The following is a 15,634-nucleotide window of genomic DNA, read 5'->3' as shown; positions in this document are numbered from 1 at the left end:
TCTGCTCTGGCCTTGCTTCTCCAAGTCCCCTTCCCGGCCCTCGCACCCAGGAACCCCGCGCTGCGGTTCTTGGGCTGACAAAGCCTCTCCCTGTCCCTTCCACTCCGGCTGCTCGGAGATCAGGTATCTGTTTTCAGTTTAAAGCAGCTTCTGGTAAAGCCCCAGCTTTGTGGTAACTTTCCGTTTTTAGGATCTGAAAGAGAATTTCAGAAACTGTCTTATGATTAGATTATCAGAAAATACAAGAGACCCTTGGAAGAGACACTCAAGGGAGGCGTATTAAAGCTAATTCTTTCTCAAATGACCCCTTCTCCGAAGCCCTGGCACAGCCCTGGCGGAGCAGCACTCACTCCAAGGATCAGTGGGCCCTGTGGCCACCCAGGACTGTACCACTTCACACCCCGTCACAACAAACCTGGGTATCCACCTTCTTCTCTACCTTCCTCCAAAACCTGAAAGACTTGTTTTAGAAGCAAATAAGGAACTAACAGCCATTTTAACTTGTCAATGTATTTCTGGTTGTTATTCTGTTGTTTTCACATTTCTGAATCTGGTATTCCCGAAGCTGTCATGGCTAACTAGGAGTCTTCCGTCATTTCCAAAGCGAGTCTAGTTAACGTGTCACCCTTCCTGGCCTGCATAATAAATAATGTGCATTAATTCAGTGATTGAGAAGTCCAGATACAAGGGGAAAAATTTTAACCCAATTACACTACAGGAGAGCTCTCTAGTCTCACACACACACTGTAGGTGTTTAACCCTTTCACTGACAACTCCTCTCCCCTAACAGATCATTTTCTGTGGGTCACGTAAACCAGATCAAATCTTCCTCTTCTGTTTTGTCCAGGTATCAGCTCCGTATTGTCTAACGGCACTAGAGAAGGCCCACACGCGTCCTCCCCAAAGCACCCAGCAACCAGATTTAGTAACGAGGACCTCCTGTGCCCGGAAGCCCGCCGACACAGACACAGAGGGCTGGCCTTGGGGTCAGCCCGTTCTCGCCCATACCACCAGACTGGCCTTTGGGAGGAGCAGGACTCAGTTTCCCCACGCTGTAAGATCCAGGAGCGTCTATCTGAACCTGGCACTGATACAGGAGCCAGGAGGAAAATCTACGAGACCCCAGTTTCAGGCCCTTTATCTCAGTTTGTGGAGACTGATGGACAAGCCCAGGGGGCCGAGGCCTCTGCCTTTCATAGGAGGGTCCACCAGAGACACAGCTCAGTGTCCAGAACAGTGCCGTGGGCTCCAGCTCCATCTCTGTCCTTCGGAAAGCACAGTGGTCACCCACATAGTCCGTCAGCTCTCTTGCTCGTCACCCTGTAAACTGACTGGGCTGGAAAAGGTCACACGGTCACTACCTCAGCCTCCACAAATCACACGGCTGCACTTCCAGCGGGCATGCGCCACTAATGCCAACCGTTAATAGGGACAAATTATGAGCAGAAAGTCCTTTAACACAACACTCTCTCCCCTTCCTCCTCACCCCACCTTCCTTTGGTCTTCGGCTCAGCAGTGAGTGTCCGCACCCAGGGTGGAGGCCAGGCTTGTCTGGGAGCCAACACACAGCTGTCTGGTGGCCAAACAGGGAGTTCAGGATGTGGGGAGAAGAAGAAATGTCAGAAAAGGAGGGCAGGTCCCCCTGGAGGCCCCAACATGGTAACCCCGAACCACAGAACTTTCTCAGCTGATTCTGTGGTCAGAAGACTCAGGGCAGAACCCCAAAAGCAGACTGTCGGGGGGTGCAGGTAACCTGATGATGGTCAGGCCCCTTGGGGTCAGGCCATGGCATTCTGGGGGACAGAGAGAATCATTCAGCTTTGTATGAACATCCAAGTCCCCCTCTGTCTAGATGTGGACGGTGAAATGTCATTTCCTCGAGGAGCCCTTCCTGGACCCCTTCCTGAGGTCAGGTCCCCTGAGGACAGGCTCATCGCTGTCCTCCCCACAGATGCGTACCTCGGTGGGGAGAGACCTCAGAGGCGTTGACCGCCTGGCTCCCTAGTGCCTGCTACATGTTGTCACACCACTTTAACCCGCTCCTTGGTTAACTGAGTCATTCAGTGAAGACCTAGGATGAAGTTGCATTTTTACAAACACCTTTCAACTCTGCCTCAGGAGAGATTTCTCTAAATCAGGCTGACACAAGCCCATGTCTAGCAAACGAGCTGTGGAGACAGTGACTAAGGAAAGGAGGGCTTGGTTCTTCTGTTAAAACACACCCTGGGCTTGCCCCCCACCCTCACACACTAGCACAAACAGAGGTATCTTCCGTCCTTTGGAAAGGCTTCCCCACCTCTCCAGTCTGACTTCTTGGATCTGGTCCTCAGCCGGCCACCCGGCTCCTTTAATCCAGGCTCTGGCCAGCACCGGTCACCTGCGGGACACCCTTTATTCCAGGGGGGTGGAGCACCGACAGTCACAGGCCTGGCTGGTGAACTTCCTGTGGGCGGCCCTGTCCACCCTGCACTTTCCTTGCATGCCGCCAAGCCCGGGTCAAGGCCAGGCGCCAGAAACACTCTCAATGTGGGCGGCATGAGGAAAGGAGGACGGGGACCCCAGGACAAAGGCATCTGTGTCCTACCACCTTCCCCTCATACTTTGCTATGTCAGCATCATGAGCAAACAAGGAAAACAGAGACGGGAAGGACCAAGGTGGGACTGTCCCCAGCCTCATGTGCCTGGCACTCAAAGGGGCAGACTCATTCAACAAGTAAAAGTGAACAAACAATAACAACTCTACAGAGGTGACTGGGCCCTAACTGCCCTGGCACACTGCTGTCCTGACGGCAGCCTAGTTCTTCACCAGCCTTCATCACAGCGGCCATGCCCACTCCTCCCACTGCCGTCTGACACTGTCAGCTGTAAATTGACTTTTGAGCACGCTCGCAATGTAACTTGCTGTTTGCCCGACAGGCGGGAGGCACTGTGCAAGGAGAGAGGGCAAGTGCCCAAGGCCGCACAGCTGCAGTGACTCCTACGGTCCCTGGAAGGGAGCCTCTATTTTCCATTCCAATGAGCTAACCTCACCCCTCTAACAGGATCCAATTGGATAATAAATACCATGGCCTGGCACCTAACCAAAGCTTTGTAATTTTTAAGCTGTGTTCACAGCAAACCTGGCTGCATTTTCTTCCTAGATGTAGTAAGCGGGCCTGAAAGGAGAGCAAGACAGGCACTGTTACTCTTCCCTACTGAAGAAGAGAAAGCTGCAGCCTAGCAGACCGATTTACTGCTCTGATTTACCGCTCTTCCCAACAGCTCATTTTATGCTGTGATCTGGAAAGAAATCTTCAGGCCAGTCCAAACTCAAACCATTACACTGAGTCCAAAGCTGACCCCTAAAAAAATGAGAAGGTGCAATAGCAGAGAAGCCCAGCGAAGTCAAAAATACTCTATGGCAATAACCACTTGTCATCATCCCCTTGCCCTCCATACTGGAGTATTTGATCAAGAAACTCTTGCCGATACGTTAGAGCCCTAGCTTCTTCCATGCCCTGCTCTGATTTCTGGCCGGCATTCCCTCCACTCCAGACCCTCCCTTCCAAGAATGCAGCTGGGGCCCCATGCTCTCCTCTCTCAGGACCCAGCTCCAGGGCTCTGCCGTCATTAACATCTGACTTCACACCCCAGTACCTCACTTGCTTGCTCCTACCCAATTTCCCGATTCTCCCCTTTCAGCTCTGGTGTAGCAGAAAGAGGCTTGAGTTGGCCAATGCATGTTATTTTGCTGAAGCTGTTTTTCCATCTAGGAAATGAGACAGCCTTTTCCCACCTTCAAAGAAGTAAGAGGATCAAATGACTGCACGTAGGATGAAACAATCCAAAAAATTGCAATACACAATTGCAACAGCAACATTCGAGCTTACCCAAGCATTCAAGTAATAACACTTCCAGAAATGATGATAGAAGCTAATACTGAGTGCTTACCATGTACCTGCCACTATTCTTTACTCCCTAGGTGTGTCATAATTAATTCCCATAGCAGCAGGTGGGTACTGTTATTATCCCCATTTCACAGATAAGAAAAATAAGGCACAGAGAGATTTCAGCAACCTGGCCAGGAGCCACTCCAGGCAGTCTGGCCCCAGCGCTTGCGCAGCTAACCTGAACCATTCTATTCTTAGTCGTTGAGCATGCTGCCTGTGCTACGACCCGTCATCCCCTGGACGTGGGAAAGCTGATGAAAGCCACCCACAAACATGACCCACCTGGGCTTCTCAACAGCCCCATCAAGCAGGTAAACAGATGACAATATTGTAGGAGACTGACAGTCGTCTGCCAGACACGGAGACACTGGCCCAGAGGAGTAGCTCACCCAAGCTTTCAAAGCTGGTTAATGCTGGGACCTAGACTTAAATTCATGGGCCTTTCGCTCCCTCTGCCCAGTCTGGAGCCCTTTCTAGAGGCCACCACACCAGCACCAGCCTGATATGCACATGCCCCCCACCAACCCCTGCCCACAGTAGCCCCCAGTGCAGCCCTCCTGGGCACACCAGAGTGCAAAAGCTGTGGCTGTGGGGGGGCATCAGGTCAGGGGCTTCTGGCAGCCAGACCCCAGGGGTGGCAGACTTCTGAGCCTCCCACCAGGTGTGCCTGATGGGTGCAGAGGCTGGTGGCCCCAGGAGAAGTTCTCTCAGTGACACAAACCAGGCCCCCAACCTGACCCACAATGGCCAGACACTTCCTAAACCTACTGTGCAGCAATTGCTTCAACCGAGCTGCTGCTGGGATTTCTCTCTATTTCAACATGTTTTCTCTTCTGAGAGAAAGCATGAATGTGAAACCATAACACCTTGCAGTAACCAGACAACGGCCCTTCCTCCTGTCTGGGATTACGGGTAGGTCAGGGATGTTTGCAAAGTCATCCTCTGTGAGCCAACTTCAGCTTCCAGAGTGACTAACCACCTCAGGAGTGAGGAGGGGGTGGGCAGCTGTAGAACTGAGGGCCCCTGTCAGTGACGGCGGTGGGGGGGTGCGACTAAAGCATGCCTGGTTGAGAAACCCCAAGGGACGGTCCCAGCAGGCTCCAGACCTGATGGCAGCCCGAGCACCCCAGGGTCCAGACAGCCCCGGCCTTGCACCCACTGGAAAGTAAAGACCAACTTGTACCTTTCTTTTCTTTTAAGGGACCTAGTTCTCTCACCTAAGCTCAGGGTCTAATTATAGGGAGCACACTTGGAACAGGGACTTTTGTTGCCGGGCGTCTAGCATGAAGCCCAGCACAGTGCCTGTGGAGTGAACGCAGTGGGTGGACTCACAGTCTCATCACGATACAACTGTGTCTTGGGGGTTCTGCCGCAAAAAAGGGACAAACTAAAGGGCAGAAAAATCTTTTTGTGGCCAAGACACATCATGGAATCAACAAAAACAACACAAAAAGTAAAAATGAGCATTTGTTTAATAGCAGTTTTAAAGCATTTTTCTTCACATCTCTTGAAAACAACGGTGCCTTCACTCCCTCAGCCCCACTCACAGAATACCTTCCTGTGGCTAGCCGTAGGGGCTGGCTGTGTTTGCAAGTGTGGGGGGCACCTGGGCCTCCACGCACGCCCCACGCAGCAGTTCAGGACTTTCCTGAAGGCAGCAGGGGCAGTTGGGGGAGCGGCAGGCAGGGAGACTGCGCCCGCTGTGAACTGCAGGCCTGGGGCTGCTCCTCGCCCCCCGCCCCCAGGCTGTGCTACACCCTGAAGAAGGGGCTGGATTTTCCTTGGACAGGACCGCAGGTTGACAATGGACACCATGAGCTGGCACCTACATACAGCCTGACACTTTTTAAAGGCAGAAAGTTGCGTTCCCCTCGAACCCAGCTGCAGCTCCTTCCCGGGTGCAGTCAGTGGGCAGGATGGGCGCCGTCACTCTGCCGGTGAGCTTCGCCCTTTTCCATCTCACGGCACAGGTGCACTAGTCACTACAATCCTGCGGCACCCCCCAAACCATTGTGTATTTTTGGCTAATCTGACAAAAATAGGTATAATTTTGATTAATTCACACCAGACGGCTATGGTTTCTCTTGGCTGTTGTCATTTTTTTATTTGACAATCTAAGGGAAAAGAGGTCAGGGCCCCTGACTAAATAGTCAGGTACTGCATGTTTTAAAAATTCTTGCGGCATACTGGCTAAAAATCACTGCTCCAGCCTGTTTAAGGAGAGGAAACCACCAGGAAACTGGAGGGCTCTGAGGCCGCAGTGAGCGGGACCCACTCTGAACCATTTGTAGCGACTGAGTGACCAAATACTTCACTGAGCAACTACTGGGCGCCCGCAGCTGCTTCTGGCGAGGGGGTGCACCAGAGAGAACAAGACGGCAAACACTCCTGCCCAACGACAGCTTACCCGTGAAGGAGGGGAGCAAGCCCATAAATGACACAAGTAACATTACAGACACCAACAGAACATATAAACAATGTAAGCACAAGTGAAATTAAAATAAACAGCATTAATAACGACTGTAAGTAAATGGCGCCGTGCTTCAGAAGGTGGTAAGTGCTGTGGAGAGGGACAAAGCAGCGCCAGGCCACCGGCAGCACGGGCGAGGGGCAGGCGTGCTGCGTCCAATCTGGGCAGTCAGGGAAGTTGTCATTGAGAAGGAGAGGACAGGTCCCTGAACCGCGAGGTCGCGGCAGTGGCGACAGGGAGAAAACAACAAACTCAAAAGGTGTTACAGAGGCAGGACCAGCCAGGTCTGGGAAGCACGTGGTGGGGGGAGGGGAGGGGAGGGCGGGGAGACACTGAAGACGACCACCAAGTGTCTGAGAGGGGGCCCAGGCCGAGTGCAGGCCGAGGGCAGGTCAGGGTGTCCACACTGGACGGGCCAAGGTCGAGGAGCCAATGAGGCAGCGAAGTGGACACGTCGGTGAGGCAACTGGATACCCAGCTCCCAGAGAGACTGGACCAGACACCCATCTGCGAGTTATCAGGACCCAGGTGAAAACTGAGACGTGTGCCCTAGGGAAGAAAAGAGGGTGGAGGGCAGCACTCTGAGGAAGACCAGAGGTTGCAAAGGGACCCAGCAGTAGCCAGACTCCAAGCACAAACAGAGAGCCACAGGGTCCCGAGGCTCCCCTCACAGAGAGGTGTCTGGGTCACCGCAGAGGAGGGGCCAGGGGAACAAGCCAGTTCATCATGGAGATGTGGAGTGGTGGGCACACGCTGCCCAGGGGCCTGGGGGCGACAAGGGGAGGGAGACCCGGTGTCCAAGATCTTTCTATAACATCTATTATTTTAATGACAAAAAAATAAAAAGAGCAGTAAGCCTCTGTCTGTTTCCAGGAAGAAAGAGGGTGGCCCTTGGGGCACAAAGGGCCAAGGTAAGCTGTCTGTGGTCTGTTTGTTTATTTTAGATGGGACAGATAATGACTTGGACCTAGATAAATGATTTTAAGAAGGAACCAATGAGGGGGGGAGGCTAAAGATACTGGAAGTGGGTGCCTCAAGAGAGACGACCAAAACCAATGCCTCCGCGGGCATTTATGGAGAATGTGCGCACCCAGACTCTGCATGTGTTGCCTCATTGAGTTCTCCCCACAGCCCTGTCAGGCAGGCGCTGGCATCAACGCGTTCGCTTTGCACACAAGAAAACTGAGTTTGGAGGGGTCAAGCTGTGTGCCCCGGGTGTGGGGCCAGGATTCAACTCCAGGTGTGAGCGTGGTTCCCATGCACTGCCCTTTCTTGCCCCCAATGTCATGCAAGAGGAAGAAAGCACCCTCTTACCTTCTATAGGAGGAGGGGTAGGGGTCGGAGGGCAGTGACAGAAAGATGACTTTGATGGGTCTCCCAGTTCATCTATGAACTAGGAAGCAAGATGCCACACATCGGAGGCTGAAAAAAGTGGAGGAGGTGGGGCTTCAGAAGCAAGAACGAGGTCTGAAGCCGCTGCTGGGGAGGACGGAAGCCTGACCAGAACACCTGGAGGGACAGGCAGAGGGCCCAAGAGGCCTGGGCACACAGACAGTCACCGACAGTCTGTCCCGGGTCGGGGCCTGGGCTGGCCAGTGTTGGAAAAAGCAGACAGAGAAACGGCGGGTCCAGTGGCAGCAGCGATGGGCCCGAATCCGGGCCCAGGCCAGATGAGGCTGACAGGACAGGCTGGAAGGGGGAACCCAGCCCAGGGTGACAGCAAGAAGGCTGTGACCAAGCTTTGAGGTTCAAGGTCCAAATTCAAGATTTCAGAGGCGGGAAGGCTCTGGGTTTGGACAGGCCCCAGGAATTAAAGAACGTCCACCTGAGGGGGTGGGGGGATCAGAGGGGCCTGAATGTGAGTCAGAGGCCCGAGAGGAAATGTTCTGGGGCGATGACGGGACTCGTGGGGAAGCACTCTGTGCGCCACACCACAGTGCGCAGAGTGGAGGAGAGCGACTGCACCGCGTGGGTGACAGTGCGATGGCGCCAACACCTGGGGAGCGTTTGCTGCAGGCAGGCGCTGTGCTAAGAGTTTTGAGGAGGTAGCCCGCACAGCCACCCTGGGACATCGCCGCCCTCTTTCCCCCTTTTTACAGCTGGGGGGCACAGCCAGGGGAGAAGACCTAAGTGGGACCTGGGACCCGTCCAAGCCATCCGGCTCAGGGACCACACTTGAACCATTCAACCTCCTGCCTCTCGGAGTCTCAGATGCATGGGTGACAGGAAAGGGAAAGTGGATGGCAGGAGCCTCAAAGGGGAAGGACAAGTTCTGAGGAGGATGGTGGAGTAACGGAGAGAAGGAAGCGGTCCCACCCCCACCCTGTCGTGGACCAAAAGGCTCCTGGGTTGAAGGGAACCCCTTTCCTTGGATTTTTATCCGACGGGGAGACAGAAGGACCGCTCAGCGCAGTGGGTAGGGAGCGCGTTACCAAGAACTCCCACAAGTGCAGTGGGAAACAAGGGAAGGAGGAAGCGTTGGAAAGCTGGGCCAGGACAGAGAAAGCAGGAAGAAAATTAGTATCTGCACTTCACAGATAAGGCAATTAAAACTCAGAAAAGCTGTGTGTCCTACCCAACCAGGAAGTCAAAGACTGGGTTCTGAATCTCCCCAAGGTAGTTCTCTGAGGGTGAGAAAGCCCAGTCCAGAAGGCACTAGAGGGAAGGATTACAGTTAAACAAGACAAAGTGATAGGCACATCCCTCCTATGAAAAATGCGTACTGTGACCATTCAAGGTGGGGGAGGGGAGGGGAGGGGAGGGGAGGGGAGGGGAGGGGAGGGGAAGGAACAAGGAAGAGGGAGAGGGGAGGGGGAGGGGAAGGCTGGCTCTGGGTGAGGCAGAGCTCTTCAGCCTCCTGGAGCACTCCAGCAAATATGTCTGTGGCCAGCACCCATGGGACCAGATTTCAATTTGTGGAAGATGAAAAACAAACACAAAGAAAATTCTTTGAGAGGGAAAGGTTGGGTATTAGGGGAGACAGGAAAAGACATGGAAAGTTCTAGGGTTTAGAGTTCAAAAGACTTTTCAAAGGCTTCATTCAATACAAGCAAGCCAGTTCATCCAGAGAGCTAGGGAAAGGCAACCTCCTGAATGTGGAAGGGGGTCAAGACCCAAGCCTGCCCTAATGAGGAAGTGGGACACAGCGCTTATGAAGGAGATGGCCACAGGGAGCAAAGCCCAGATGGAAGCCAGGGAAGGGAGTACTGGACAGAGCGCCACTCTCCCTTCCACGCAGCAACCCCCAACACCCACCTGCACACCCCTGCGCAGTCGCCGTCACCTAAACCCCCATTAAGCTCCACGTGACTCTCTATATGGAGGAGCTGATGTCACCCGAGGCCACGTTCACCACCCACTATATAATGCTAGGGGCGTCCCTCCAAGCCCTCTGCCCAGCCTATCCCTCCCCCACTTCCAGGCAGAAGAGTGGCCTCATGGGGCCAAGTGCTGACCCTGGGGCTGGGTGAGATCCCCACTCCTTCAGCCATGCAGGCCTTAGGTGCCACTCTGGGTGCCAGCACACAGCCCGGGACTTTAGGACACAAATACCAAGACTGACACTCAATAGTGCTCCTTTTCTGACTCCACAACCCCCACAAATCCACCTTTTAGAAAAGCACCTCCCCGTGAAGAACAGAAAAGGAGAGGAGGAATCTGAAAGAGACAAGACAGGGGAGGAGAGACAGCAAAATCACTATAATTTTACCAGAATAACTAAAGCATTGTGGGATCTCACACCCTTTTGAAGTTCAATGGGATCCGCCACACTGTACTTTGTTTCAAAAGCAATGAAATGGGTGGGACAGGACTCCAGCAACTGCCTTCCCCTCGCTGAGCAACGTCCCCCTAGTCAACCTGCACAGCTCTGGCCACGGGGAGCAGGCTCAGAAGCTGAGGAATGCTGGGTTGTCCTGACACCTGCCTGGCACAGTGCTGCTCAGAGTTCAGCAGGGCCGGCTGCAACCTTTCCTGCTCCGGGGCCAACCCAAGGCTTCCAAAAGGCTCGGCACCTCAAGGAGAGAACGCTGTCACCCATCCACTGCACCCTGGCTGGGAAGGAGGGCTCTTCCTAGCAGAGTTCAGGGCAATCGTTTCCCTGACAAGCAAAGCAAGAGAAGGGCTGTGAAAGGGTCAGCGGATGTTCCCTCGCTTCAAATCTTTCCTGTTTCCTGTGGGCCCTGCTCTCACCACCGCGCAGGATTCAGCATGGCCTACATGGTGTGCCTAATCTGGCTGGAATTTCCTCCTCCACCCACCTGGCATTCTCCCCACAGTCTTGAGCACTGGGACCAGAGGTTCTCACATCCACCCCAAGTGCTGGTCTACCTGCCCCTTTGGAGCACCAGGAAGAAGGTCATGGAAAACCTGCTGCAAACCCCACATGGAAAGGAGCAAGGACTTGCCAACTGTTTGGCAGAAGCCCTAGGGAGCCCCCATGCTCTGTCCCTCGTCCTACTGCAGGGGCTCAGAACCAACAGGAGAAAGCACACAGCCACGGGTCCCCAGAGCCTGGCCCTTCACAGATCAGTGAACATTCACATCCCACCACCCTGAAACCAGGTGAGAGACGGAGACACAGGAAAGGGCAGCACTGGCAGATGACAGCAGGAGCTCGAGATATTGCTGATCATCAGGTTCAGTACAGTTCACACTTTTTTGACAATGACTCCAGCCAAGAGAGCACTTTCCACAGCCACTCAGGGACACACATACACACAAAACCCTAGCAGAACTTTTTGGAGCAACACTTTCCCTTACTGCGTGCCGGGCACTGCATCCTGCAATCTCACCAACCTGTCTCTTTTAAAAGTATCCTACTAATGGGTCACGACCCCCAGTCTGAAAAACACAGGCTCTTCAAGTGACATTGGGAGTGGGGTGGGACTTTATGGCAAAGTGCATTTACTATTATAATTTGAAGCATTAGCAAGGCTAGCTTCTTGCACTCATGACCATAAAACCAAGCAGCTTGCTTACGATCTGTGGTCCCCCCTACCTAGGATAGAAAAATCGGAAAAAGAGGGCCCACCTAACACTCCTATTTAACACACAACATCAAAGTGAAAAATGTGTGCTTTAGAACAATTAAAGAAAACATTTTCTCCCAAGACACATTTTACATTGATATGGCTTCAGTTGACAAAATTATTTAAAATTTCAAATAACATAAAAGAGGACAATGGGTGTTCTGTGCTCATAGAGAGGGGGGCAGGCTAAAAAGGGGGAGAAATAGTGAAATGGTCCAGCCCCATTTTATTTACGAGTGGCGAAACTGAGGGACAGAACAGTGCCTAAGGCATGAAGCAAGTTAGGGGCAGTGCTTGAAACCCAAACCAGGGCTTCTGAGTCAATTACTCACAGTCTCCATCAACCAAAACATTTAAAAACACAGTCAAGGTCTCTCCCAATGAAGCTCTGCCCCAGCTGAAGCATGGAGGAGTCCCTGATGCCTCGGGCCGGGCACAGACAAACATGCTGATCTTGGCAGACCTGGGCACTCTGCTGCAGCCCCGCTGGGGTCCTGTAAGGGTGGGTCTCAAAGGCTCAACTCTCTGTGCCTTCTCATCTCAGCTGAAAAACTGCAAAAGAATAAGCCTCCCTACCCTTTCTGAAAATGTAGCAAAAAAAGAGAGGTGCTTTAAAACCAAGCCTGCATGCTTAAAAACAGAAGCAGCACTGTGGGTCTTTATTCAGAGTCAGAGTTAGAATCCTGGAACCCAGAAGACCTTATGCATCAGCTGACCCAAGGCTTCATTTGCCAGTCAAGCCCCATAAGGTGACAGCCAGACCAGCTCCTTCTGCCACATACTGTGTTAACCTGTCCACTGGAGAAAACAGTCACAGAAAGTAACACTAGGTACACAGTGACATCTGGGTCAAAATACACCAGCATCTGAGGGCCGGAGGAGGGCCAGCGAGGCAAATGAACACAGATCACACAATTCAAATATGTGAGAGGCATTCCTCCTTAGAGTGTCCAAGGGAGTTCAAAAGCATGACTAATTTTTACTAGTCCTCAAGAGAAGCTCAAATGATGCTCCAAACCAAACTTGGAGCACAGAGGCCAAGGGCCTGGGAAGGGGCACGGCTTCCTAATGGAACACTCACCACCCCCACCCAGTGGGTCCACTGCCTGCTCAGATGACACTTCCCTGCTCCTGACTTTCCCTGGACTCTGTCCAAGGCACTTGAGACAGCAGCTTCAAATATGGGGAATTTCACTACACAGGAGGGATTCTTTCCTATAAAAATGCAACCTGGTATCTGTCCAGAGCATTTCCTGGAGGAGCCATGAAACACTAAGAGACAAGATCTGCCCCGCACCCTCCTAACCCTAGTAGGCGAGGACCATTCCTTTAATTCCCCATGGGGACAATAAGGGTCAGAAGGGGTGAGGCTCAAAGCCAGCAGCATGCCCGTGCCTTCCCTCACTGGCAGGTGCCTCTCCAGCCACGGACTGCCAGCTCTGAGAGCTGCCAGGGCAGGGAAACCCTCTGAGTTGAGCACTCTGGCCTTCAAGCAGTTCATGTGGGGCCAGCTTCAGTCATTCAAGACAGCTAGTGGGGGGTGGCTTTGTAGGCCCTGCCTTTCACCGAAACGGCCACCTAGAGAGGCCCCCATCTTCCAAAGCACAGTGGGGCTGGAGTCAGAGGAGACAGCTGGAGCATGAGCCTGGGAAGGTTAATCGGCACACCTCTCTGTGCCTCGGTTTCTTCACTTGTTCATTGCCAGGGTTGCTGTAAGAATTGGATGAGTTATGCCCACAAAAATGCAATGTGTCAATAGTAGTAGTACTTCCCTACACTAACTAGTCTATACTTTGGGCACTCTGTGTCCTGTACAGGCTGAGAGAGCAGCTGTCTGTCAAACAGACAGTATCTACCTGGCTAAAGCTGCCTCCTTGCAGAGACACTTAATTTAAAAAAAAAAAAATACTCTACCTGGGGAAGCAGTTGGAGAATTGAGTGTCTATTACACAACCCAGTCAGAGCTGTACAGCAGCGCACACACTCCCTGCCCGCCCATCTCCCTGCTCCAAAAAGAGAAGGCAAATGTCGTTGCAGGTCTCACTACCTCTCTGCTGTCTGGCTGCCCAAACACCAGGGGAAGGGGTGCAGAGCCCTAAGGAAAAGTGATCACACAGGGTGCCGCCGAACAGGCACCCTCAAAAGAGCTGCCAAGACCCTAGAGAACCCCTGTCACTCCAGCGACCACCAAAATACCCAGGGAGCAGAAGCTACACGCCAGGGCCCGAGGGCACGCGGCCCGCTGAGGGCCACGTTTCTAAGCCGGAGCGTGGTTAGCGCTTCCCAGCGGCCAGCTCCCTCAGAGACCGCGCACGTGTGGGCAGCCCGCGCCACCCATCACCGGCGGCGGACTCCTCTCGCTGTGCCTCGGAAACCGGGCGCACCAGTAGGAGCCGTGATGAGCCAGGACGCCAAAACCCTCGGATCGCCTGGGCTGGCGTGGTAAGACTGTGCAAAGCTGCACCGATCGCCTCCCTCGGGAACCACGCACGCACGCGCGCTCTCCTCTCTGCTCGCTCCGTCGCTAAAGTCTCCTCGCGCCTCACCTTCACTGAGTCTACCGGGTACATGACCGTGTGCTCCAGGATCCCCGCCATCGCTCCGGCTGTCATGTGGGTGGATAAGGAGGCGCTGGTCGGCAGGTTCTCATAGTCCTCCGACCCCGCGTCCTTGCTGCCGCCGCCGCCATCTCGGCTGTCCCCATCCATCCTGCGCCCCACAGTCTGGCTCCCCACGCCGCCACAGCGCAGCTCCATTCGCCAGCTCTGCGGGCTGCGGGAGGCTGCAGGAGGTGGGCAGGGAGGGGGAGGGGGCGAAAAACTTCACTTCTTAAAGTGGGAACCACCTCCTGGGTGCTGAGGCGCTTGACGCCATGGCGGGCTGGGGTGGAGCAGAGGGGCCTGAGACACCAATCACTGGAAAAGAAGGGGCTGGCCGCGACCGCGCCATTGGCGTGGGAGCCGGTGGGGACCCGCCTCCCTGTGTGACGTCACTGTCCAGTGCAAATTTCCAAGCAACCGGACGGGGGCGAGAAGAGACGTTGGGGTGTCCCGGGAAGTTGTAACACCTCTTGGGTGGTGCTGCCTCCCTTGGAGCAGGCTAGGGGCGGTTCCTGGAGAGGGTCAGCCGGGCCACAGAGGGAGTATGCATAGGGCTGGAGGAAGAGGGGAAACAGCAGCTCGGGGGGAAATAGGTCCCCAGAGCCCAGGGTTTTGCAAACAGCATTGCTCAGCAAGCGCTGGCATTCCTAAGGCCTGGGGGTGGTGAAGGAGTTACTGCAAATGTCACCATGGAGCAGTTATGGTGGCGGGATGGAGGTGGAGGAAGAGGTAGGGTCGCACGTGGGAGGAGAGTCCTAGAAGTGAGGACAAGCTGCGCCATAGCCATAACCGTAGCCGTAGCCATAGCCATAGCCGTAGCAGCGCTGGAACATATACTCACGGTCCTGTGATAGGCTGCTTGACAGGGGGGAATACCAATTTATTTGAATGTTTTTTTCTCTCACTTTAAACAGTAGAGGGCTAAATTTGTTCTTTCCCTTGTTCTCTCTCACAAAGAGGCTAAATTCACCCTGTCCTGGACTGACCAGGACAATAAGTTGTAACCAAGATGGAGGCCTTCTGGGCAGGCACCTCCAGACCATTTTCCTCCTAGATGATGTGCCTGGAAAGTCTTCAGAGGCCTGATCCCCTGGTTAGAGCTGCAAAGCGGTGGAGAATAACACCTTGCAGCCTTGCATCTATCTGCCTGTCTTCTAAGTCTCTGGGCTTCTAGTTCTTAAACTCATCCCAAGCTGGCTTCTTTATTTTAACCTGAATAGTACTGTGTTGCTCCATCTGGGGGAAGGGGAAGGAACCAGAAAATAAGGGACTGATCTGCTTATGGAAGTTGCCATGAAAGCATGGCATTTGCAAGCCTAAACATACACACATGTTCTGGGGCTGAAGATTTGGCCCTAGCTGATTGACTTCTACAGCACCAGACACCTTATCCAGAGAAAGCTTCTGGTCAGGAAAGCTGGGCCCCAAGATATGAAAGGGAGGAGACCCTGAAAATGCTGTGCCCATACTTTCTCCTCACCCTAGTCCCAAGGTTCAGGTTACAACTACCCTGACGACTTGGGAATTTGAGGTACAGTGATGTGAACAATAGAGGCTTCAAGGCCAAGGGCTCCCATTGCCCCATTTTTGGTAGCTGCCAATAGT

General features: G+C 53.6%; 1 protein-coding gene across 1 annotated transcript in view; it reads right to left on the bottom strand.

Annotated features, from left to right (window-relative positions):
• SLC25A37 (solute carrier family 25 member 37) overlaps window positions 1–14,419 on the bottom strand; it is a 35,643-nt gene extending 21,224 nt beyond the window's left edge. The window contains exon 1 of the mRNA XM_028519667.2: window positions 13,976–14,419. Within this exon, the coding sequence (XP_028375468.1) occupies window positions 13,976–14,185 (210 nt within the window). The 5' untranslated portion in view covers window positions 14,186–14,419. The remainder of the gene's footprint in view (window positions 1–13,975) is intronic.
• Between the last annotated feature and the right edge of the window lie 1,215 nt (window positions 14,420–15,634).

Source organism: Phyllostomus discolor, chromosome 8 (assembly GCF_004126475.2).
Source record: "Phyllostomus discolor isolate MPI-MPIP mPhyDis1 chromosome 8, mPhyDis1.pri.v3, whole genome shotgun sequence".
NCBI lineage: Eukaryota > Metazoa > Chordata > Mammalia > Chiroptera > Phyllostomidae > Phyllostomus > Phyllostomus discolor.
The sequence above is the reverse complement of the archived record's forward strand: the minus strand, read 5'-3'. Positions and strand labels throughout refer to the sequence as shown.